Below are 25,497 nucleotides of genomic sequence, written 5' to 3'. Positions count from 1 at the left end.
GAAGATGATGTTAATCGTTGGATGACTTTTTAAAACCGTTTAATTAACGTGAAGAAACGCCTTCTTCTAGAGCATTGTAACAGTGATGCATATGAAACGAAAGACATTGAATTTGAAATGATGACATTTGTGTGATATACGGTTGTTTCATGTCAACGCGTGTTTTATGTTTTCGCGAAATAACAACATAATATGTGTGTGGCCTATCCAACAGTCACATTGACATTCACTTTCGTACAAACCGAAATACGATCAACATGACATTTTCTTTTATATGGGACACAAAATTTCACACCAAATTCCCATTTATTTTCATGTTCAGTACGATAGCGCAAAACTACCGTTCGGGAGATGGTGTGAAATTCGAAACGACTTATCGATTTCCTTTCTACTCTGCACGCACCAAATGGTAACAAGGGAAACGATAACCAAAACGAAACAAAAACGGGATTTTGACACATGGAACATTTCAACTTACATTCCGATTCCGAAACATATTTTATCGAGAAAGAGAGAGATTTTCCCTTGTTTATTTACATTTCCATGTTGGGAAAGTATATATGTTGCAGCATCTTTCAGATGGAAGAATTTGTCACTGTACAACGAGAATATCTAATTTAAATGAAAAAAAAAAAACAATGAAAGTAATAAGCTTAGACCACCCGCACCAGCAAAAAACGAGCATATATATCACTACAACCAATTACGATGTTCCTTTCGAAAAAGTGAAAGTTTACAAAGTGCCACTTTACTTCCTAATGATCTCGTTTGCGCACTGATAAACACTACACCAACAACATATGTTATTGGTGTTGACTGCTGGCTTACTGCCTGCCTTTGTCACATTGCAACGATGAATGTGTGTGGTATTTTTTGTCCTCTTTTTGAAGGAGGATGTTTAACCGTTGAAAAAAGAGACGAATTTTCCAACATTTTTGTGATTTTTTTTTTAACTTCAAATTTGGAAGATGTAAAATTCAGGTACACGCATGACTGAATTTGATTTTCATTCGATGTTCGTTAAAGTCATAATTTATTTTAGCATCAATTTACCACCCGATTTCTGAATTGAAATCAAAACCCAATGAAAAGCCAATTAGATCACATTTCTATATGAACCGTTCAGTTTCATTACGGAGTAGAACGCTCGGAAAAGAAATCTACGAAATAAATCGTTGTCTGCATGTAGAGAAAGAGCATTAAATAAACAACAATTACATGGAATTTAACCATCATAAGGAATTTTACTCGCACATAATTCTTAAAAATACCATGTTAAAACACTTTCTTAATTTTAATAGGTTTTCTTGCATAATTTAAAACTCACCGCCGAAATACGATTTATTTTGTAAATAGACATGCATATGTCGACTGACTAATATACAATGATATTACTGAGTACTGTGTGAGTCAGAGACGGAGAGAGATACAGAGGAAGAGAGAGAGAGTGTGTGTAAGGCCAGACATGATATCACCATAAGTCGTCGAATGTATCAATATTTTGCTGCACTGTGGCATAGCTTAATCATCATTATTATGATTCTGAGTAGAGATCGGCTGATGGCATCTGATAACCGATGTTGTTTATTTGTCAGATTTTATTACGTGATTCAGGTTCCTCGAAAATAGAAGAACGGTGTGCGGGTATAGAAGTGAAAAAAAATTGCGTGTGTGTTTTAGTGTGTGTATATGTGTTGCTGTCCGTCTTAAGCAGTTAAATCAAACAAAAGTTGAATATGAATTTATGAGGAATGAAAAATCATCGGGAATCATACGAATCCACTGGTTTTTTGGTCGATATCATTGTTGTTGTTGTCAATAGTTTGGCTTTTTTCTCTGTCTTTCTTTCAGTTTATTTGGTTGATAAATGCGTCAAACACAGTTGGTGGCTAACGGCTCAACGACCAGACATGTAACCATCGCATGCCGGATACTTAACCGCGTATTATTAACGAAATACCTAACAGTAGGCGATTGCTTAACAGAATTAACCGATTTTTCATTCTTTCATTTATTCGAAATATATTTGGCGTTATTGTGCGTAAATATTTACAAAATATACACCAAATAAATATATTTATATTCCATGTCGAAAAATGAACCTACTGTGTGCAATGTACATTCATGCTTAGCTCACCATCCAATCCATTATACTTGGAATGGTTTACCTTTGAATAATTAGGTAAAATTAAAGTGTAAAGAGAAGGAAATTCATATTGCATTTGCTTTTCGTTTCAACTTTCTCGCTTGATTATACGCATTTGAATGCTGTCAAGAGATTAAAGGGTGCAAGTAGCGTATTTCTTTCCATCATCTCTATCTATTTGTTTTGAGACTGCGTGTGTTTTTCGAGTGTGTGTTTAGCTAACTAATTTCGGGCAATTTGTCAAAATGTTAATTGAAATTAATGACAAATGAAAAATGCACTCGAAAAAAAACAATGACTGAAAAAGAAGTGGCGCAGTGTGTCTGCGGTAGAGAAACGACCAAGACTGATTTCATAAAAAATAGTAGTTGAAGACAATTTTTTTTTATTTGTAAATATGTTCGAAAGGAAATGACGATGAGTCTTACAAAACGGCAGGTGAATAATCATTAGAGTAAAACCAATTCAACAGCTTTAATTCGCTTCAATTTTAATGTGCCTGATTATTTTCTATGACACTGAACCATGGTGTGAGTTAAGTGAAAGCAAACTTTTTTTCCGTATGTAACTGTAATACAGTTAGTTAGATCGTCGACACTCCTATTGGAAATGAAAGAAAAAAAAATCTGTTTGTACCGTATCATCTTCATAAATATTCATTTAAAATTGTCATTTTTGATATTCATACCACATTTCCTGTTCGTCTCGATTTCAAATTTCGTTATCACAACATGAGTTCTCAGCCAAAACGATCATCTTGCGCACAATTTTAATAGGGATTTTGTTGTATCATATACATACCAGCCAATCTCCTCGATTATTATGTCATTAAAATATTTGTTTTCTACAAAATATTTTCAGTTCGCTTTTTTTTCTTCTCTTCGACGAGCAGCACATTTTACGATCGTATTAACATTTGAATGGAGCACCATTTCGAATCGATTCAATTGGAATGGTTATATTTTTATTTTGCTCGTCAAGCATACCTCTGTGTAAGGTCATCTGGATGGTGTGACAAATAAATTTAAACGAGCATTGAAAATGTCTCTATCAAACGATAAGCGACACTGTACAAAGTGATTGAATGAAGAAAATTTCATTCAACACATAAACAAAAAATACATATTGAGAAATTCACATAAACAAATAAATTGTTAGAGATATCCAACCGAACACAAAGTAAAATGATATCGATTGAAGAATATGAAGATAAAAAAGACGCTATTGATATGCTTATGACTTATTTTATGATATCAACGACCAAATTTATTCTTCACCGTTCAAATTATACTAAAACATAATCGTGATAATAATTACCAATAAACAATCGATTGTCGATGGAATGTGAGACGGGTTTTCGGGTTCGCTGTTTGACGACACTCTGTCTCTCCGGATCAGAGATACATATTGCTGGTGCGGTGTGGTGCGGCGATCGTAAATCCTTTTCGAGTATCGCATTGTTGCCTGTAGGTTGATCGAGTTGACAATCATCAAATGACCAATTCTGTTTTCTTGGTATCCTTCTTCGCTTACCCCTCTCCCTCTCTCCTTATGTCTCTCTTTTTCCGCTCATGTTATTTATACCGAAGAATTGGAGACAAAATAAGAAGTAAAAAAAATGATTTTTTTTTGTTTGGTCATTGATATTCGACAAATATTAAAATTAAATTTATTGGATTGTCGAAATGAGCTGGCTCATATTTTATCGCCTTTGTGATGCATCACCGTATTTGTGTGCTGCTTGCGCGCTCACCTTATCTTTATAAAGCATGTGTGCACTGGTCACTCTCGCCGTTCATTCGCACCAAGTAAACACTTCACCGATACAAAACAGTCATAATAATCAGTTTGTCTTCTTCACAGCTCCGTTTCTACCTTTTTGTCTGGTCGTTTTGTTGTCATTGTTCAATAAGAAAAAGTCCTAAATTTTTCACACTATTCGTAGTGGGCTCTGATCTTTTCTTTGTCGTTTTATTTTTTTCCTCTTCTCTCTTCCTTCTTTCTTCGTCTTTCAAATCTTTCATATAATTCGCTGGCTTTTTGTGTGGTGTATGTGATATGCTTTGGACTTTTATTGCTGTTTTTTTTCAAACCATTCTCAAACAAGATGCTGGTTTATAAGCAATAAATAATGAAAATATGAACACTATTCAAGTGTATTTTAAATTGTATGCATCATTTTCTGTGTTTGATTCAGCGTTGACTTTCTATCTTTCTTCTTGCATCGCTTTAGAACCAAATAAATCGTTTTAAATCAAAACAGTACTTTTTAAACTAGTGAATTGAAATACGAACAAAAAACAAACCTTTTTCAATGTGTCAGAGAATTTTGCTGAAATTGAAGTGATGAGCGCAATAAAGCAATGAAAACAACAAATGATTACGTTAAAATGGTATTTTGTATGTAATATTTTTATTTTGCATTAATTATTATTATTTTATAGGATGTTATTACATACATGGATTTCTTTTTCTCCTCATTCAATTCTATACAATCCAATGAGTGTTATTTCTTTTGCTTTCGTTTCGCTTTTTTTTAAATAATTTTTTATTATAATAATGATTCCACTTGAGTATTATTTAGTGATTCTATGTCATTCAGTTGGGGTTTTTAGAGCTGTGTTTCATTTCTTTGATTATATGACATAAATTGATAAAATGAACGATGAAAGATTCAAGCACGAACATCAAATCGTATGAAACGCGGTGTTTTCTTTATTAAATTTTATACACAAGAGACTGCAGAATTTCTATGTTTATTTTCATTTGAATTTGTCATTCTACGTAAATGTTTTCCTAAAGCCAATAAATGTAACATGAAGCTAATAATCATCAAAGGAATCGAATTAAATTGTACACAGGATTCTTATTTACAGAATTTCCAAATCGAAAAAAAAACAACTCAGAAAAAGAGAAAGAAATGACATGTTATAAACATAAGTATTCTCAAGGTTACACAGATCAATGAAAATAAACTCAGAATACATAATTAAGAAGGAAAGAAAATCAAATACTTTTTAGTTTTGTTGTATTTAAATCACAGATTTTACTAAAACATAAATAATAATAAATCTTAGTTTTTTTTTAAAAAAATAATTACAAATTAGAAGAACGCTATAAATATTTGAACATAAAACTTATCGTTTACAAACAACACACACACACAAAATGCGCCGTGCGTGTGTGTGTGTGTATGTCCTGGCAATCGAGCTAACCAACTATGGATTAAACTGCACGAATAAGAAGGAAACGAATGAAAGAAAATTTGAATGAATGAAACATATTAAAGATTTGCACCAAGACAAAAGTTGATTCAGTTGATTATCTTTCATTAATTTGCCTTTCTCACTTAAAATCAAATCAATGGGTTTTGCTAGTCGCCTGTTTTTTGCTACTTTTCTTTTATTGTGTGTTTTTTTTTGTTTTAATTCTCAATCTAAATATAATGTCTCTATGATCTATGAACTTAACTATACATGTAACACTAATAGTTGTTTTTTTTCTTGTTTAGTTTTTTTTAGCTTTTGAAAATTATTAGGTAAATTTGCATTGCATGAGATTTAATTTCAACGAACGAGAGGAAAAATGCAATTTTATTTTTCTTTGAAAATGTTCTCGCTTCGTCGCATCAATTTCGCTGTAAACGAAACATTAAATAAAAATGTGAACCTTTCAAACTCGACTAACACAACTAATTTGGTGGGCTATTTGATGAAGGATGCGGCTGTGGTATTTGATAAGGGCTAAATCGTTTGAAGTATTTTTCTCTCATGTCAACCATTGAAGCGGCCGAAACAATCGATGGTGTTGGCGATGTTGTTGTTTGTGAACCGCTTGGTGATATAGATGGTTTTGCTGTGCCCGGTACAACGACACCGGATGGCGCTGTTGGTGGTTGCGATACACCAGCAATGCCGGACAAGAAATTTGGTGGTATATGCTGTGGCCAAAAGCCTTGCCACAAGCCCATATTTAAATTCTGTCGTTGGTATAACTGAGGTAATATTGACTCTTGATAGGCAGCCGCCGCTGCTGCTGCATTCGGATTATTGCCAAACATTTGTAAATGCTGTTTGGCCCGTTCAACAAACGCCATCGCATCCTGAGCTACTAATTGTGACAATGAATTATCACCATATGGTCGGAATGGCGCATTCATATGCTGTTCAAGCAATAGCGCATCAATTGGATCTCTGTTGGAGTAAACAAAAAAAAAAAAACGAAAAAAAATTAGACTTTTGAAATTACACTGATTTCTACTGATAAATGATTTCCCTTTTTTGACAAAAACAAAAATAAAACGAAAACTGAATCAAAATGTAAGTAACTCAAAAACTACCTACTCGTACCTTCCAAAATCTGAGGAGTCACGAAAACCTTTGGCGAATGGATTCGAATCGATTTTCAATTTGGTGATTAATTGATTTTGGTATGCTGTGACCGCTGTGAACACAGTTGACGGAAATACAAATGTTTTGTGTTTTAAGTCTTGTAGTTCGGCTGGTGTTGTTGGTATCTTTTGTCCAGATTTTAGTTGCACTAAATGAATGCGCGGCTGATATCTATGCATTGAATTCAACACGACCTGTAATCAAACGATACACACACATGGTTAGATATGTCATCTACGGGCTTCACATTTTTTTTGTTCTACATCAAATTTGTATGGGAAGTAACATATGCGTTTTTCGATCGAAAATCCAATGAAATATGTTCGAATTGCAAACAAACGTCGTTTGCATTTAAATTGAATAATTTCTCTCTCTTTTTTTTACTCTTTCTCCTCCAGATAATAAACGATTGAAATTTACGAATGTTAAAAAAGTGTTCCAGTCTTGAATGCATCATTTTTCGTTAGCCATTTTTGGAAGGAAATAATTCATTCACTGATTTGTCCGCCCCCGAAATGCAAATCGTATATTCACACAAAATATTACAAATTGCCAATATGTATCATTGTTAAACGCGTTTAGTTTTGGAAATACGCACGATGTACGAACGAGAATGTATTTCCATTCGAAATAATATCAGTGTGCAGTGTACTTACTTCATAGTAACACACAAAGCGAAATATCCATAAAGTGAAATGATAATGTACGGCACATAATGTGCACACGACGAACGGTGCATGTGTATTCGTGAAAAGATACAATGTGTACGGACGAATAGAAGCCGAGAGGGAGACGCAGGCAGGCGGGAAAGCGTACAACGAAAGAAAAGAATGGAAAAAAAGTAAAGCGAAGCAAAATATGAAGCGAGTACATAAATTATTCGAACACGTAACACACACTGAAATACCATACACAACGGTCGCCTAGGAAACCCAACACACGGAATGCTTGCCACGGTGATTGGTTACGCTTCGTCGTCGACGTTGTCATGAGTGTATGCTCTGTACTATGTTCGCGCACTCAATGCAGTTTCCAATTGTAGAGCATTGGGCAAAAACAAAAAAAAACACACACACAATTTGTGTGTAGTAGAAGCGCAATAAAATATCGAACACAAATCATCCGGTTCGCATTGTCTCTGCTATACCAAAAAAGAGCCAAAACAAAGTCGAATCGAACTAAACTGAATTCATGGCATTTGTTTGTTTTGTATACTCGTAATTTTCTGCATTTTACAATTCTATTAAATGTCTGTTTTATGCGTTTTACTCGAGAAATATTGTTATGTTCTGTGTTGAATACGTTTTTGGTAGGTGATCGAATTTTAGTGCTAGCAATACATAAATTAAGCTCAATGGGATTCAGAGTGAAAAAATGAACGTGAGCACACTATAACAAAAAAAAATGTTATACCGAATGCGTTTATGTACAATGTACGAATCTATGGATCACTTTGTGTGAGTGTCTGTATGTCGCTACTATTGTGTGTCAGGGCACTTTTTCACGCCGAAACTTCAGTTATTGGTGTTGAATAGCAAATTGGATTGCATGAGTGAAATGTATTCAATAACGGCAGAAGCCATGCCAAGGCACATATAAAACGGTAGCATATGGATTCGTTCGACCGAATAATACTGCGCCGACGCAACAAAAAAAAATATTTCTCCTCGATGACTGTATACTTGTGTCTTCAGTTCGTAAAACAGCCATTGAACGTACAGCAAAGGCAGAATATAAGAATAGAGTTGAGTGTGTGAAAAATCGAGACGGAAATGGACGATTTGTGGAAAAATGAGCGGAACAAGAATTTTAACTAGGAGAGTTTTTTTTAAATATGAAGACAAGTTTTTCATAAATATATTTTTCTAAGAAGTGCATTTTTTTCACGCAATTCCTTTTTTTATGCTTTTCAAAATTAAAATAAGAAAATGAGAAAAAAATAGAATCGAATTACTTACTTGACCATTTCGATCCATTTCGTTATTTGTGAGTTTAGCCTTTTCGAAGGAGATCACCTGTTTGGTGAGTGCCTCAAATGTGAACGGTGTGTCTGGATGAGCATGAAGACGTGGTGGAGGTGGTGGATCAGCTTTTCCAGCTACTAACCAAGCTGATCGATGATAAGCGTAGCGATAACGACGCGAATCAACTGGAACAATATCCAAGAGTACCGCATAGAAATCGGTTGGTTTGGCTGGTCGCATTAAGCCCGAGAACGAGACACGAACGGTTGGAAACATTCGTCTGCAAAAATAACAAAGAAGAAACATGAAAAATTATTCGAATATTGAAGAAAAGAAGGTGAACAAAAAGCAAACTTAATCGTATTCAGATAGACATCATTGAAATGTGATATTTTCTTAATTGAATGGTTTTTCTGGTCTTTCGAGATAAAAATCATATGCATTGACGATGGAAATTCTTGTGGTTGTTTTTATGACTTGCTGACATAGCTGTTCAAATGGAACAATGTGTCGAAATATCAATCTAGTGTTCATTAGTCATATAAATGATTTACTTTAATGATATAAAAATCACATAAACTACAAAATGACAAAGGTTTGTGAGGCGGCCGAATCGAAAAATGTGAATAATGCGAGAAATTCATGCAAAGTCAAAATAGAACATATTTTAAAAAGTATATTGTAATTCTCGAACAAAAAATGATCAAACATTTTATCTTCAAATGGAAATCACATTCCACGAATGCTATAAACTTCAAATTAAATGAATTACCTGACAATATACTAATTATCTTAATGACATTCGTAACCATATGCGATTTCTGTAAATATTTTTTGCATTCAGCTTTTCATAATACAAAAGCAAGAACGAAATCGCCAGAGTGAACGAGAAGAAGAATCGTCATAAAAATGAATTTGATTCCATGTAAAAATTTAAAACATGAGTTGAAATTAATTTCAGAATATTATGGTCAGCAGCACGTTAATAGCGAACAAATTCGAATGAGTCGAAGCGCAAAAAAGCCATCACCAAACAATTATTATCATCACCACATTTTACATATTTATCGATATTTTATGATTGCAAGCCGTCGAAAGAAAGAAAGGGAGATCAAAATATGTTTCTTGAATCGCTTCTTTTGTTGCTAATGCTGAACAAAACGACAAGCATTATTATCAGTGAGCGCGTGAGCAAAAAACCAGAAATGAAATCGATAAGAATGATGTGCGCGCGGCGCGATCAAATCGCGATTCTTATCGAATATTACTTATTATTCATGTATCGACCATTCTATTGGTGCTCTTGAACATTTGTAGCTTGTATATTATATTCATTTATAGACATTTGCATTGGCAGTATTTATCATTTAATAATAATTTGTGTTTGCATTTTCTTTACGTTGTTTGCATTTCACCTTCACGCTCACTGGGCATTCTTTTCTTTTCATTTTTCTTCAATGTTTTAAATGTTTATTTAACTTTATTAATTTGTGTCACAGCAAGAAGAATAGGCTGTACGAGTGAACCGTGCACGCATACACATCCATACCATTGGACACTTTTTTTTTCATTTTCTTTCGAAAAGCTACAGCAAAAGTAATTTAACCCGTCGACTCTATAGAATCGCATAAACATTTATATTTATTCGTGCAACAGCGTACTGAATCATTTGTTCGGTTGGGCCAGTTGGTTTGTGTATTTGTTTAGACTCGCTTGAAGAATGGATATCACGAGCAGCACCCCCATGGCGATTAAGTTTATGCGTTTACTTATTTCGCGTTTCATGCCGTTGACTGCTGCTGTTGGTTCAATGTGTCTGTACAATGCATGGCGATGCTGCTGCAGCTTTTAACATGACACTTTTTAATAATTGGTCTCTGACTCTGTTGGATTTTTATAATGACAGATTCAGCCAAAAGCAAGCGACCGTTTTTTCTTCTCTCTTTTTCATTTCTACTCTCCTTCTTTTTCTTTTTTTTTTTATTTGAATACGTTGAACTTGCACACAAAAAAGGTGTTTCGAACACAATGTTTTTTCTCTTTTTGAGGAAGAGTAAAGGAATTGGATTATTCCTATCGTTTTTTATGTTAAACACATAATTCACTCAATCTTGTGTTCAGTGCAGCATGATGAATATTTGAAATATTTGCACGAAAAATGCAAGTTATGAATACATTTGAAAGAAGAAAAATCAACGAAAAAATTGTGCCGATAAAAAAAAATATTTTGTGATAAATTGGTGTTTGAAGAATCACAGCACATGCCAAAGGTGTTATAATGATGAAAATGTGCATCGTCCATAAAAAAATATATCCGATTTGAATGCATAACGAACACCAAAGGATAAGAAAGGACGTGTTTGTAAACATAAATGTACTGTAACCAGCAAGCCCACTTTCGATACAATGGCAATTAAAATGCATCATACAATATGCGTGTCGAATGAGTAAAGAAAAACGATACGATTTTTTCTCTGTATGGCATTGTGTTGACTTTGAGAAATTTGTGAATGTACACGAATTAACCATACTCCTTGATGAAGACTTTTTTTATTTCATATAAAAAAAAGAAAAAAGGCAATACCAACAAATAAAGCAGCCAGAAAATACCTCACACATGCAGAGTATTGGACACCCAGTCGAAAGAAAAAAAGATCAAGATGAAATGAATAAAAATTGCGCACATTTCTAGACAATTTACCAGAAAATCGATACGATGCCAAAAGAGCACATTAACTCTCAGGATGCGTAGACAAAAGATCGGAATAGACTACGGTGGTGAAGAAAATAGCGAAACAGAGAATAAAAGACAGCTAAAAGTCAGTGTCGATGTGTGCGTAAAAAGTAATATATTGAAATTGCACATATATATTTGTGTGCTAACACATTCCATATCCAGGCTGTGTGAGACTAAAATCAATGCCCAACGCCCAACATGCATTTTGTTGTTGAAATGGCCAACGTAATTTAAAAACGGCATATAGTATAGTTTTTTCTTCTCTCTCTGAGTTCTTTTCTCTTTTTTTTTTGTTGATGAAATATCACACAAAAAGTGTCCTTTAGATGAAGCAACGGATCGTTGCACAAAGTGAATCAGTGGGAGATTTTAAAGAAATATCGAAAATGCTTGCAGAAAGAATGACAAATGAACACGCGCTTTAAGACTTGTTGCATAGTACGATTGTGTTTTTTCCTCTTTTCACCAATTTACACCTTCGACTTTGCCTGCAAGCATAACACACAGACTGTGTAGCCCAGCGTTGGTTTGTTTTGTTGCTCGTTGCATGGCACAAGCAAACAAACAAACACACAAAAAAATTGGCATGAAATCAACATTTGAACAAGACATTGAAAAACGCATGCAGAGAATGAAAAAGAAGAAGAGTCTTGCTAATGCGCTTTACTTTCCTGAAGGTGTAAACAATCCATAAATTATATTTAGTTTTTGCCATTCTTATTCTTTCGCTCAGTTGTATATTGCACGCACTGCAGTTAATTCTCTCTTGCTATCTGTATGTATGCATGTGTGCATTTACTTGACACACATATCTCAAAATGCACCGGGATTGGCAAACCCGCTTTAATCTATTTGAACAATAATGCGAGCGAATTTTATACACATATGTATATGTCTTATATATCGTACATTCAACCTGTTATAAATTCACGACTAATGTGAAATAAACGAGAAAAACGACAGAAATAACAACACCAATACCAATACCAAATCGGTATTTTATGCATTTGATAAGGTAATACACGTGAGAGATTTAACGCCACCATCGAAGCCAACGACAATGAAAAATAAACACACATGAATTATGACTTGGGACGTAAGAAATTGGTCACCATTTTAAATATGAGTATTTTTTCTTTCGCTCTTGGCATATGAATCTCAATGTTAATCGGATTAATATCTGGATGCGTGTATGTCTGTGTGACTAACAGTGCATCATTGCATGCGGCAACAGTCTAGGCGGTAAGGTGTTTTCGAGTTAAAAAATCGTCAAACTCATATAATTTACCATGTTCAGTATCTTTCTTCGATCGGTTCATGCAGGCATATGTGTGTTTGAAATAGCCATAAGCGATGACAGATAAATTTGAACGCATTATTTTAAAATGTTATTATACTATTTAGAATTTCGATACGAATAAGAGTCACACTGTCTGTGAGCGAACAACAAATGTTTCCCATTCTATACCTGCTCGATTTCTACTTTCAAATCATTTGATGTGATAATGTTTATCTTTACAATTTTGGTTTTATCTCTGAAAGTAATTTTTCGTTGTTCGATATTCAATGTTGCTTTGCATCAGAAGCTTTCAATTTCATTTCATCACTTGTAATAAGTTTATAATATTTTTTTAGAGAGCGAGAGAAAGAGAGTAAGCGGATGAGCTGACAGGCTATGAAAATAGTAGCAAAATGTGTGAGTATTGTGATGAGTGAGTAGTTGCATTGTTTTTTTGCATGTAATTCGATTCGATTTCGCACCCGCTAATGCACAATCGACTTAATGTTTGGTTTGCATGCTTTCGTTAATTTGTTATAATCACCGCGTACCGTGCACTTCTTTTATGGGCTTCGAAATGTTGATTTTATTTTTATTTTCGTTTTTTTCTGCTTCTTCTCTAGTTCTATGTGTTAGCGTGTGTGTTTGCTAGCACCGTGTTATTTAGTGTGTCAATATGAAAATGCATTTTATTACAAAATGTGTATAAGTTTCGTTCATTGCTTCCACTGATGTTGTGCTGCGTTGCCGCTTGACGTTTCGTGCACTTTCAATTTATTAACTGTTTACTAGTTTTTTTTTTAAATAATGTTCATTGCATTTTTCTTTCCCTTTCCAGTCATGATGATGTTGATAAATCAGCCGATTAGAATTTCGCAACCTATTATTATGATTACCTTGATGATGTTTTTTCTTTCGTTCTCTGTTTTATTTTATTTTTATTACAGCTTCAAACGTGACAATTGTTAATATTGCTTTATCGACGCTGCACAACGCTGTAGTAGTTGTTGTTTTTTTCGTGTAAAATTCTTTTCAATTTTTTGTTGTTGTTTGTCGCTTGTTAATCACAGTTTTGATATCATTAGCGAGTGAAGTTTTCGTGCATGCTCGTTTCCACTGCAACCGATTTCAATAAATTTACACATTTCATTAAATAACCACTGTGTTGATGTCTTCAATTTCCATTTCGTATTTAAAATGAATTATTGACATTTATGCCATTTTGGCCGATAAGTATGAATTCAGATAAAGAAAAATTCTTTACTTTACGTACGATTTCCTTTTCGATTTATTGGAATTAGTGTCATTTTGTGTGTAGATGTAAGTATTTTCTGATTTGTTTTACTTCATATTTTTCGATAAATCATGTGATCAAAATGGTGTTGAAAGTTGTTGGAAACCTGATCATTTCTAAAGTGATATTGTTTGCAGCGAAGCCATTCTACAACATTGGAACTGAAGACTGGTTTGATATTGTTGATGTACAAAATGAAAATGTCATCACCAAATGCAAGCATAAATTGATTATATTTTCCGTGCACGGAATCGGTATCCTCATTTCCAGTGAATTAAGAACCAGTAATTGCGTTTGGTTATTGAGATTGTGCCGACCAATTTAAATGTGAAATGGAGCTGAAGAAACATCAGTACACACCGTACATTTATACGTATCATACATTGTTCGCTAAAAAACGCATCACAATTGAGCGCATAGCGGACGTACTGAAAAGAACAAGATCGTGCACACGAACAAGAACAAAACAAATGGGAGAAAGAGTGAAAGAGAGCACAAAATGCTTCTGCTTCAAAAGAAACCGGCCGACTGACTTGCTGGTCAAGTGCACGGTAAAATGGATGTGTAACAACAATAGCCCCGATGAAAAATGCACAACAATCAACAGTGCAAAGCTGCGCTTGTATGTCGATCGAAGCATTACATTCCTATCTCTTTCTCTGTCTCGATCTGGCTGAACACTTCATTTTATTGCTCTGTTATTTTGCGCATAAAATTGCAAATTAAAATGGTTTTCACACTATCTGGAACTTGTTCGCATAATTTTCAAAGTTGTCTGCATGTTGCATTTGATAATTGTATATAATTTTCCACATTTGCACAAAGCACACATATGTATTTGCAGTTCAAAGGAGAAGCAAAAAAAAGCACTCTAGTGTTGAATAGATTTAGCAAACACAAAAAATAAACGAACGCATGTGAAAGAGACCCAATTTGTTCAGAACGCCAAACGGAACATCACACACAGTTCAAATCGGACGATGAAAAGTTACGAAAACAAAAACAACTAGTAACACATGCGAGAAAAAAAAAGAACACAAACAGAGAAAAAAGAAATGTTCATATCATGAATACATCAAAAAACCGCCCGATAATATCTGTTGTTGTTCATGTCTTGTATCGAAAACTGCGCTAAAATTGTAGCATACCAAAAGTTTATGTGTATGCTTTTGCGTACATGTTAATCCCAGCTATATGTAGCATAGTGAGTGTCTTAAGGTTTCCGTTCGATGTGTGTGCTTCTCTCCGTTCAAGACAAACTACATTTATGTTCACATAATCATTAGTCATTAGCATAGAAATTATGACTGAAAACACGAGTCGAGGCGCTCAATGGCCACGGAACCAATTCCGAATTCATTTCAACTCCGTTCACTGCTATCAATACGTACAACGAAATGAAAAACCAACAACAAATAATAATATTGAAAAAAAAAGCAACTAGTCACTTGGCCAACATTGAACAAAACAATTTTAATTCATCATTTTGCAGGTGATCATAACACGACTAATCGCTGAATACGTATGTGTGAGTGTGTGTGTGCAACTCTATCTTTCATTGCCTCGGTAGAAAGACAGCTCGAATGACAGGTGTGAAGTTGAATGTTTGTATTCGGGTCATTTGTCACAAAAATATTTTAACCATTCACACGAGATTCGTTTATCACACGGGGTTCGTTCATTCATTGATTGCAAATGAGCATGTATCAATGGATTATGGTCAGTCAATCGCTTCCGGACAAATTGATGTACCAATTACACCTCAAGCATAATTCTAATGATTTTCGCACTATTAAACTCTTTCAGTGTGGAATTTATTTTTCTTGGTTTATATTGAAATGCTTGCAACGACGGTGGTACATAGTGCATCAAAATGGTTCTTCTGACGCTTATTTCTGTTATGCACATTGTGCGAAATTTACGTTGCATGCAACAGCCCAACACCGGCGCAATGCCGTTTTATGCAACAACAAACAATAATTGTATTCAAGAATTAGCTGCAAATTAACAATATTTAATTTCTGACGTTTTTTTCCATACATTCACACCCATTCCATATATCGTTTCGTTTCGCTTCGTTCGATTTATGGAATTTCAACAGCAGCATTCGACTGTCTGCTTTAATTACACACATTTCTCTATGTGAAGAAATGGTTTTTTTTGTCAATTTAAATTATAAATAAATGATTCACATGTAAGATCTAGTAGCTATAAGTACTTCAACACAACAAAAATAACCAAAAGAATTTATGAACTACAAAATGATTAACATACCAAATGAAAGATCTGTTAAATGCAATTTCGAATAAAAGAAATTTCCAGCAACCAAACAAATTGTATGAATGCATTTTAATCGAAAATTATTTGTTCATTTGTTTTTCTTATCGCTGAACAGTTGTATTCTGTTGTAATTAAAAATTCTCAGTTTAATGAAGTAAATAATAGAATAATGTGGGCTTTTGCTTTGCGTTTGGATCTTTCATAAATTTGTGTAAGACTGGCATACACATTCGTTGAAATTAAGGAAGCAAGTTATGAATGTTTTTTATTTTATTTTTCACCTTGAAGTTGTTGGTTTTTTTGGGAGAATGGGAACATTGTTAACAAAGCACAGACAAAAAGAAGAAGTGTCCATTCAGTTGCTGTGAATGAATTGGCTCAATTGAATGAAATTTGAATTGTTGTATAATTTCATAAATGAAATATCATATGTTTTTAATCGCGTAATATTTCTTTTTCGAATCGGGTGTATTCTACTTCATTGCATGTAAGAATAGCAAAACAAAGAACATTTTTTGAATTTTACATTGTATTTCGACAGAATAAAGAAAAGAGAAGAAAACGTTCAATAAATTTACATTTATAAAAAGGGCAGTCAAATGAATTCAAAAAAAGGAGAGAATAACCTTCAAGTTCGTGAGGATACGATGAGAATTAATGGAATGACATGGCACGGAATACAGAACAAATTGTAAGACGATCAGTTGGAATGTTTTATGTGGTTGGCGTGTTTCAGTTTAATTTTGACCATTGCTCAAAGAGATTTTCTGTTTTTTTCCTTAAAAAAATGTCTCGAAGTAGAGTCGAGCAAGAAGGGCAAACGTTTTTGGTTGTGGTCAAACGATTAAGAAAATTACAAATTGAAGAGGCGCAATATACACCAAAACATCTGTCACACACACACTCGATTCGGAAACACCTGAATAAAGCAACGAGACGAAAACACTTTTATAATGCACAATATGTTTACAATTGTTATGTTTTTGAGCAACAAGACCACCGAAAATTATGTCAATTTGAAAGAACATTTCATTGATGCTCACAATCAATCGACACCGTTATAAAACAATCAAAAGTGGACACATATCAACGTCTTTTTTTCGTTTTCTCCTTCATTCGTAATTCGGTTTGTCCGTTATTTTCGAACGTTGATGTCATAATTTAGGTTGCTACTATCATTCAAAGGATGTGTGTAATGGAGAGAGAGAGAAAAAAATCGGCTCCTATTTTTACAGCACGAAATTTGTTAATCAGAGTTTTGCTTTTAGGCAAAGAAAAAAACACTTGACGTTCAACTCTTGATAATAAATAACACATACACATTTTTTCCAAAACAGATATTTTTCATGATTTACACGAAAAAATTGATTTTTTTTTTTTCAATGTTAAATTGAGGTTACAGCTCGATTAAAAATAGTTAATTCATAAAGTACTTGAGATTGTTTTATGACCATTGAAGTTTGAAATAGATTTGTGCGATGGTGCGTTCATTCACCGAAAAAGAAATTATTCATGATAATAAAGCCATTTGCTTGTATGATTGGTAAATGCGTGTGTTGGCCGGGTGGTGCTGTGTAGAACCGCGATTCGTATAAATTCGATTATTACATTTTATTGGGCATTTTCTATTGCTTACAAAACACATCGGCTCTGTATTAATTGCGGTTTTTATTACATATTTTTGTATGTGTGTATGGTAAAAAAAGAGGTTTTTTTATGGTGGAAATGCTGTTCAAGTGAACTTGTGAACGTTTGGTTCAGAAGGTAATTTCGAATTCATGGCTCTGTTTGTCTGTTGCGAATGCTCATTTTATTATGATATCAAGTGGTGCACGCGCTTTTTTTGGTTTGTAACGCCACAAAAATATAAATTGTTTCACATTTTAAAGGAACGAAGAGAGAGAGAGAAAAAAAACCACAACAACAAAGTCATTAGGAAAAAAGTTCAACCGAATTTCGTCCGATGAAGATGTTTATTGGCACATATGGTTTTTTATTCTGTTGTTTTCTCATCTTCACTCTTCAAACGACTTCTCGTCAATTCTTAATGACTGCGCTTATCGAAAAACGTTTTTATTAGCGCTGTTGGATGGCTCTTCAAATGGTAACACGAGCGTTTCTCTTTCTCTCTCGATCTCTTACAATTTCATCATTTGAAACGATGCTAAGGTAAATTTTCTGTGTTCAACAAGGTCTTTTTCTCCATCAAAGTGATAAAGCCATAGAAATTGTATTGTGCACAATAAAACCGATGTTAAAATGTACAAGTTCGAAGATGAAAATGCACTTGCATCGTATTATGGCCATTTATGATCGCAATAAAACTTCAATAGAGACACTGAAGTACTCAACATGACAACATGACAATGTGCGACGGTAGCGTATGCACCAAACAGAATGCACACAAGTTCAATGAAATGCAAAACTATCACTCTGTTGCAACTATAGAACATTGATGCACTCTCAATACGTAATGTACACATATCATTCGTATTGAACAGTCGATGCATTTCAGAGCGGGGTTATTCGACATGCTTCGTTGAATATTTTGCTACATTTTATCGTTGTCAAAATGAATACAATACACGGACGTTGTTGCTTCAATGACACAGACATCGAGCGCATCGCACACGTTTTTTCGCAAAAATTCATAAAATGCAGCGTCGGATTTCTGTTCTCAACATTTAAGCGCACTTGTGCAATTAGCCATGCACTTAAAAAAACATTGTTTCTTGTGTGCGTAAATGAATTTCTTGGCCATGAAGTAATTTCATATCAGCATGTTGGCACACAGAAGCCAATGAGCATACCTGCAGATTAAGCGAAGGATGTGTTTAATGTTTTCTTCTTTCTATCTTAACTGTGAAACATTGTTTCATTTATTCAAGTAAATTGTCGAAGCAAAACTGTCGATTAACAAATAAATTGCACCAAGTTTCGAAATGAACATGTGTTTTCACCAAATTTCCGTAGAAAAAAATGACTCATATGATTTACGTCGGCATTTGAAGCCAAACGAGAAAGGAAGATGTACTTTTAATGAATTCTTACGAATGTATGATTTTAAATCAAGTTCAACGGGCCATTTGACGTCAACAATAAATCTACTAACTCCGTCATATTTTTAATTAAGCTTTAAACATTTTATTGATTTGACTTTTGTTAAAACATAAACCGTTTTCTTTTTGGTGCACATTTTAAGAGACAAAGTCGAACGGAAAAATATGTAAATGCGTAGGAAGTACACAAAAAAAAAATCTCTTGCAGCTAAATGCCAATTGATTTTATGCATCGAAAAAAAAAAAACAGGCGTACCAAAGGAAAAACAACAAACGCGAAATTATATTACCGGCGAAATGCACTAATATATTTTGCGGGCATAGTGCAACTATAATTTCGACTAATGTTTTTCAGCATCCAAATCGCTGCACTGCGATCCCATCAAAATCATCGAACAATCGATGCAATTAAGATTGTAACCCGCTGGCTTTTTTCGACATTTAAAGAACGCGTTTCGATTATTTCTTTCACTGCTGCCGCCGTCAATGCTGCTGCGCGCTTGAAATAAACGCCGATAAATGAGATAAATCGGGTGTAATGGAAAAGTGGCGAAACGATTTCAGTGGGCAATCCGAATGGAAAATAAAATCGAAATGGTTATGAAAATGGCCTAGGTCATAATGATGCCAATAATTAAAATTCGGCGTGCGATATTAATAACGACAATACAAATTGACTCCTGTGAATCACCAAATTTTTTGTTTTTTTAAACATACGTTGTCGCTGTTGTAAATGAATCGCATACAATTAAGCGGTTCGGGTTAAATTTCATAATATTTTTGTGTATTCATAACTGGCGTTTGGCGGTTTTTCATTATCCGATTCAGTTTTGGAAAATTGCATCGACTGCAGTGCGAACATTAGGATAATTTGTTGAACTGTCGTTTATAGTACCAATTCCATTTATCGCCGCATTCAATTTCAACCGTTTTTTTTGTTCATTCTGCTTGTTCTCTTGCCGATGTATATATACAAAATATACGTATACATAAACTTTAAAATTGCTGTGCAACAAAACCACCAAATTGTAATAATATCAGTTGAACAATTTAAATTGTCGATTAATTTTAACGCCTCTATATAAACCAATTTCGAACTGAATAAAATCGAATCGTTTGTTGTTTGGCACGAATGTGTGAAGGAGTGAGATACGCATAACGTGGATCGTTTTGGAACAACAACAGCAGCAGCCACAGCGGTGGCGACGGCAACAATTTGTTGCATATATTTTCGCCTGAAATTTGCATACATTTGCGCGATGGCGAATACTTGGCGAAAAATTATAGACTTTTAGTATCAATTTGTATGCACTATAATTTGAATGGGTTTTTACGTTTTTTTGTGTGTGTACGACCAAAGCGTATTCGAGTTGAGTTGCGCTCAAAACGAGAAATTGAATTTTATTATGATATCATGATTATAATAATTATTTTCACTGATTACACACTCTCTCGTCCGCCTATTTCAAATCGCTCGCATACAAATCACAACATATGCATGCGTTTTCACTCTCTCTATCTTTCTTTTTGAGTATGTATAACAAACGCACACGCACATTAACGCCGATCGCATTAATTGATTCGCCAATTAGGTAATTTATTAAAATCAATAAAAACCACGGTAATTTTCAATTCGAAATCAAATCGATTAATTCCAACTGAATTTGTAACAATAAAAATATATAATACTGAACTTCGAATTAAAATAAAACAACATATTATCGAAATGAAATTGAGTTGAAGAAAAAATTGAGTTAAAAACTATTTATAGTTAAATGGATACATACCTTCCGGTTTTTGTGATGATCATTTCGGTGCCCAATTCATGAAATTTTTCCCATAAATCTTTTGTTTCCAAATGACACTGGATTGGTTTCAATTCATCACAGTTACAAGAGCCTAAAAGTGTTGGGCGTGTCTGTTGTTGGAGATGAAAAGAGACACACAGCCGCACATCGAGAAAAAGAATGAACAGAAAAAAAAAACAGATCGATTCATGAGTATGGAGAGAGATATAATTTATTACTGAATGATATGGTTAAGAAGAGAATAAATTTCATATTCGGTTAAGGCTTTGGTTTTGATGATTAAGACAACACAGTAAGAAGATGAGCAAAACATATCGAAAAAAAAATTACAAACACTGCAACACGTTTTATGAAAACCAAGGAAAAAGAAGAACCAGAAGTGATTTTTCTTCAATTGTCACACACACACACACACACACACTCACATAAACAAAGCGAAAGTCCGACTTTTTACACCCGTAATTATATGCCATAAGCATGATCATTTTGAATGGAAAATTGAAAGCATAACAAGCCGACGGCACAATCGGCAAAAGAAGAAACGAACGAAATGATATACGTGTAAAGTGATAATCATTTTTTCTCACTCACCTTAACTGAATCGGGAGATAGACGTTCATCATCGCTGGCTGTTGACGATACTGGTGAAGATAGTGATGATTTTGTGGGTCGTCCAATGCGGTTCTTTGTCAATGTTGATGATCCATTTCCGTTGTTATTGTTGTTGTTGTTATGCGCCGATTGTGATAAGCTGCTGCTAGAGGTTTGTGTTGATGAAATGGTCGTGTTAACTGTGATCGGCGGAATTTTATAATCTTCAACATCGATTATGGCATCATCATCATCCTCCTCGACATCATCCACATCATCTTGGTAACCACCGCCAATTGACAATGGACCTATGTACCATACAAAATCAAATCAAACACCGTTAGAAAAAAAGATAAAATCTTTGAAATGCAGCCAACTGCACTGAAATTAGCATAATCAAATCTATCGGTTTAATTATAGCGTTTGTTTAGTAAATAGAAAAAAAAAAAAAAAAAAACAACAACAACAACCAAGTTTATATGCGAATTTTCTCACTCAATTTGAATTTAATTGTCGAACGCGATTTGTTGGCAACTTATCATCAATTTAGTAGGATTGTACGGTTGCACTTTTCGAATATTCATGTGTGTGTATGTGCCAAATATTTGTGCATTGGCTAAGAAGAAGAAAGAATACTGTAATTTACGCGTTCTTATTGGATCAAGGCCTATCATACGCAAACACACAGCAAATATTCGAACACAATCAATTATACGAAATACGCTGAAAAATAACAACGGCATGAAATAAATCCGTTAGTATGTTAACATTTTCATTGGGTTGTGTCTTTTTTTTAAAATCACGATTTGATATTGATTCAATCATCAAACGTGATTATTTAATTTTCTAACGATTTAATGAATAGAATTATTCATCACCCTCGTTCGCTGACCAATCAACAAATGATGATTATGTACGTCTGGTTCAATCGTTTATCCGCTCGCTTTTTTTTGCTCCTTTTTGTCAAGGTGTTACAAACGGGTTGCGCCAAAAAAATGATTTAGACCATATGCGCGAAACCTCAAAAATGTAATTCCAATAAAAGTTTCGCATTCGATTAGTGTCATCACGCTTTGAAACAAGCAAAATATCATCACAAAAAATGAATACCAAAAGCAGTTGGTTGTGATTCAAACGACACAAAATTTATTAACAATTTATTTAAATTTGGTGTTTGTTTCTTTGCAAAAATTAATCCGAAAATCTCAAAGTGATAAAAATATAAATGAGATTCGAACGAAGCGATAAATTTTAACGAAGTAAGCGAACAACATTTCAAAAATGGCTGGCTATTTAAACGAAGTAAAAAAAAAAATTACGAACTGAAAGAATAAATTAATAATTCCACAAATTATTAATTTCAGATTTATGTGATTTTTATTATGAAATGAAATAAAATGACAGCAAACAGAGGGAATTTTTTTTTTCTTCTCTTATTCGCACACAGAAAATAAAGTGTGAATATGAACAAAACAAGAAATGCAAACTGCTGCGACTGATTAGTAACCCGCAGAAAATAAACGGAACAGAGCAAGAAAAAGAGAGATAATAACAACAATAATAATAATAAGACACTTGAATCTCGGCGTGCTATTCGAAACAGATTATATATTTCCATATTTAAAATATAAATGGTTTGACTCAAGTCTTTGAATGCGAACATATACGTGTGCTGCGCGAGACAAAAGATAAAATGACGAACGAAATTTCAACGAGACAAAATATTTCCACCAAAAGTGATCAAAACAGTGGTTCGCGTGTCAATTTTAGTCGATTATTAATTATTTAATTATTTATCTGTTTTTTTTTTTTGAAATTTATTTTTACAAGAAAAAGTTTATCCGTTTTGAAAAGAAAGATAAAAATATTGATCGTTTGGCGTTTTTTGTGATGTATTCAACCAAAGATGTATTGTATGCACACAATTGAAGTAAATCTATTTATTGTGTCAATCGATTTGGCGCTTTGTCAAACTCCAATGAAGAAATAGAAGGAATGAAGGTGTGAATGAGAGGTTTAAGACGTTTTTAATCATTAATCATTTGCATTTGACTTGCAGTAATCGTTGCGCATTATATCATACATGTTCATCGACGACCTGTCAATATTTCTATTGGCATTTTTTCTCATTCCATTCGTATTTTCCTTTTTTGTCTTTACAAAATTGAATAGCATTTTGAAACACTTTAAAACTCGTTCAATTTGGTTCGGTTCTTCTTCCCTCTATTTTACATTCCGTTCTGTAACCAAAAATGTTTGTCAATTTTCTTCAAGAAAATCAATTCCTAAACATTTTCCCACGAATGATTCCAAGATAATTGTGTGTATCGAATCGATTCGAATGTGTTCTAATGATGTTTTTCACTTGCCCAAATTGGAGTCAACGAATTGCGTTTTCCAAATGCAATTGATTTTGAAATTAGTGACGCTGATTTGAAATGAGACTTCGAATCTTGTGAAATAATCATTGTAATTGCTGCCTGGTAGTCATAATTTGTTCATATATGAAAAATCAGCACCTGTTTAATATGTCGTTTCTAATGACTTAATTGATCTTCAATTCGTTCATTTAGTTCGATTAATTTTTCAACCGCTTGAACCTACACACTTGAGCCATTTCTCTGTCGATCGATATATATAGCATACAATTTCATGCAGTATAGCTAATTGCTGGACACTTAACCATTTTTTATAATAAGATCTTGCAGAGACTCAGAAAAGCAGTAGTAGAAAAAGAAACATTAATGATGTAAAATAGAGATAATGATTTCATTTAATTGTATTTCCTATGAACGGTGTTAAAAACGACACCATTCAAATGACACGAAGGTATATTTCTGTGGTGATGGTTTCGTCTCAAATAGTTTTAACCAAATCATTTATATTGGTATCTTAATCATTTTTCGTCGAATTATTTTTACTGTTGTTGAAAAGAAACCAATTTTAAATCAAATGGAAAGGTGTTCAATTTAATTTGTGTGTGTTTCTTTTATCGCCGCCAATTTCATAGGAGAGAAAAGTGAAATACCGTCGCAACTATACACTATCAAGAAAAAAAAAACAACACATGCACCGCTTGATGGATTGAAATGTTGCGTGCGCAAAATTACAGTATTTTAGCGATGCCGTCGGATCGAGTGGTTCAACAGCAAAGTAACTTATTCAAAATAATTTCATCGTCAAAATTGATTTAGACACTATAAATTTATTTAATGATGAAAAATGAATAAAAAAACTAACAAGAAAGAAGATACGGGGTGGCAGTAATATTGTAACAATATTACTTACCAACTTACTTGAGCTTTTATCCGGTGAATCCATGCAGACCGACTGTCTGCCCATGATAGCAGCGATTGAAAAATCCGTGGCTCCTTTCACCACCAACGCTTCGTTGCACTGTGTCTCTGGCAACATTTTTCTTTTAGTTTTTAACGCTATTTTTGATAAAAATATTTTCCACGAAAAAAATTAACTTTACACTATTTCTAATTGGCTTTTGCACTTAAATAACCAATCTCTTTTCGATTTAAAGATATTGGTTTATTTTGTTTACAGAAAAATCGTTTTTTTCCAATTTTGTTCATGAATTCACTTATTACAGTTTTTTTTTTTTAATTCAAATATCACATTTGCCTCAAATTAAATTCAATACCGAACCGAACCGTTAAATGAGTCTTATAAATTTATACTTTTTTTTTTAAATATAAATTCAGGAAATATGTTGTACTTTATGTTGGCATGATATTCTTTTTGTGTATCACGAGATATCCTTCATTCCTTTAAAGAAAAATCTTTGCGATGCAGCGAAGAAAATAAATTAATGTTGTCTTTTCAAAAAAAAGAAACGAGATAAACGGGCGAACGAACAAACGTTTGAGCGCAGTACCATACTACGGAACAATTCACACCAAACTAAATCAAAATCGTGTGTTGAGTGAGCGATGAAGG

At 33.7% G+C, this 25,497-nt stretch overlaps 1 protein-coding gene across 2 annotated transcripts; it reads right to left on the bottom strand.

Annotated features, from left to right (window-relative positions):
* Positions 1-4,603: 4,603 nt before the first annotated feature.
* LOC116341319 (T-box protein H15-like) lies at positions 4,604-25,471 on the bottom strand. 2 transcript variants are annotated; one of them, XM_031768295.1, is made up of 6 exons: positions 24,846-25,471; positions 21,550-21,857; positions 20,938-21,068; positions 8,496-8,781; positions 6,490-6,731; positions 4,604-6,339 (listed from the first exon to the last, which is right to left on the bottom strand). In XM_031768295.1, the coding sequence occupies exons 1-6, from the start codon at positions 24,961-24,963 to the stop codon at positions 5,838-5,840; spliced, it is 1,587 nt and encodes a 528-aa protein (XP_031624155.1). In that variant the 5' UTR covers positions 24,964-25,471; the 3' UTR covers positions 4,604-5,837. The 2 variants fall into 2 exon arrangements, with proteins under 2 accessions (XP_031624155.1, XP_031624156.1); XM_031768296.1 differs by having other exon boundaries at positions 6,496-6,731.
* Between the last annotated feature and the right edge of the window lie 26 nt (positions 25,472-25,497).

The sequence above is a fragment of the Contarinia nasturtii genome, unplaced genomic scaffold (assembly GCF_009176525.2).
Source record: "Contarinia nasturtii isolate CC-2019 unplaced genomic scaffold, AAFC_CNas_1.1 Cnas_scaffold_695, whole genome shotgun sequence".
In the NCBI taxonomy this organism is placed as follows: domain Eukaryota; kingdom Metazoa; phylum Arthropoda; class Insecta; order Diptera; family Cecidomyiidae; genus Contarinia; species Contarinia nasturtii.
This window is presented reverse-complemented; position numbering and strand designations above follow the sequence as displayed.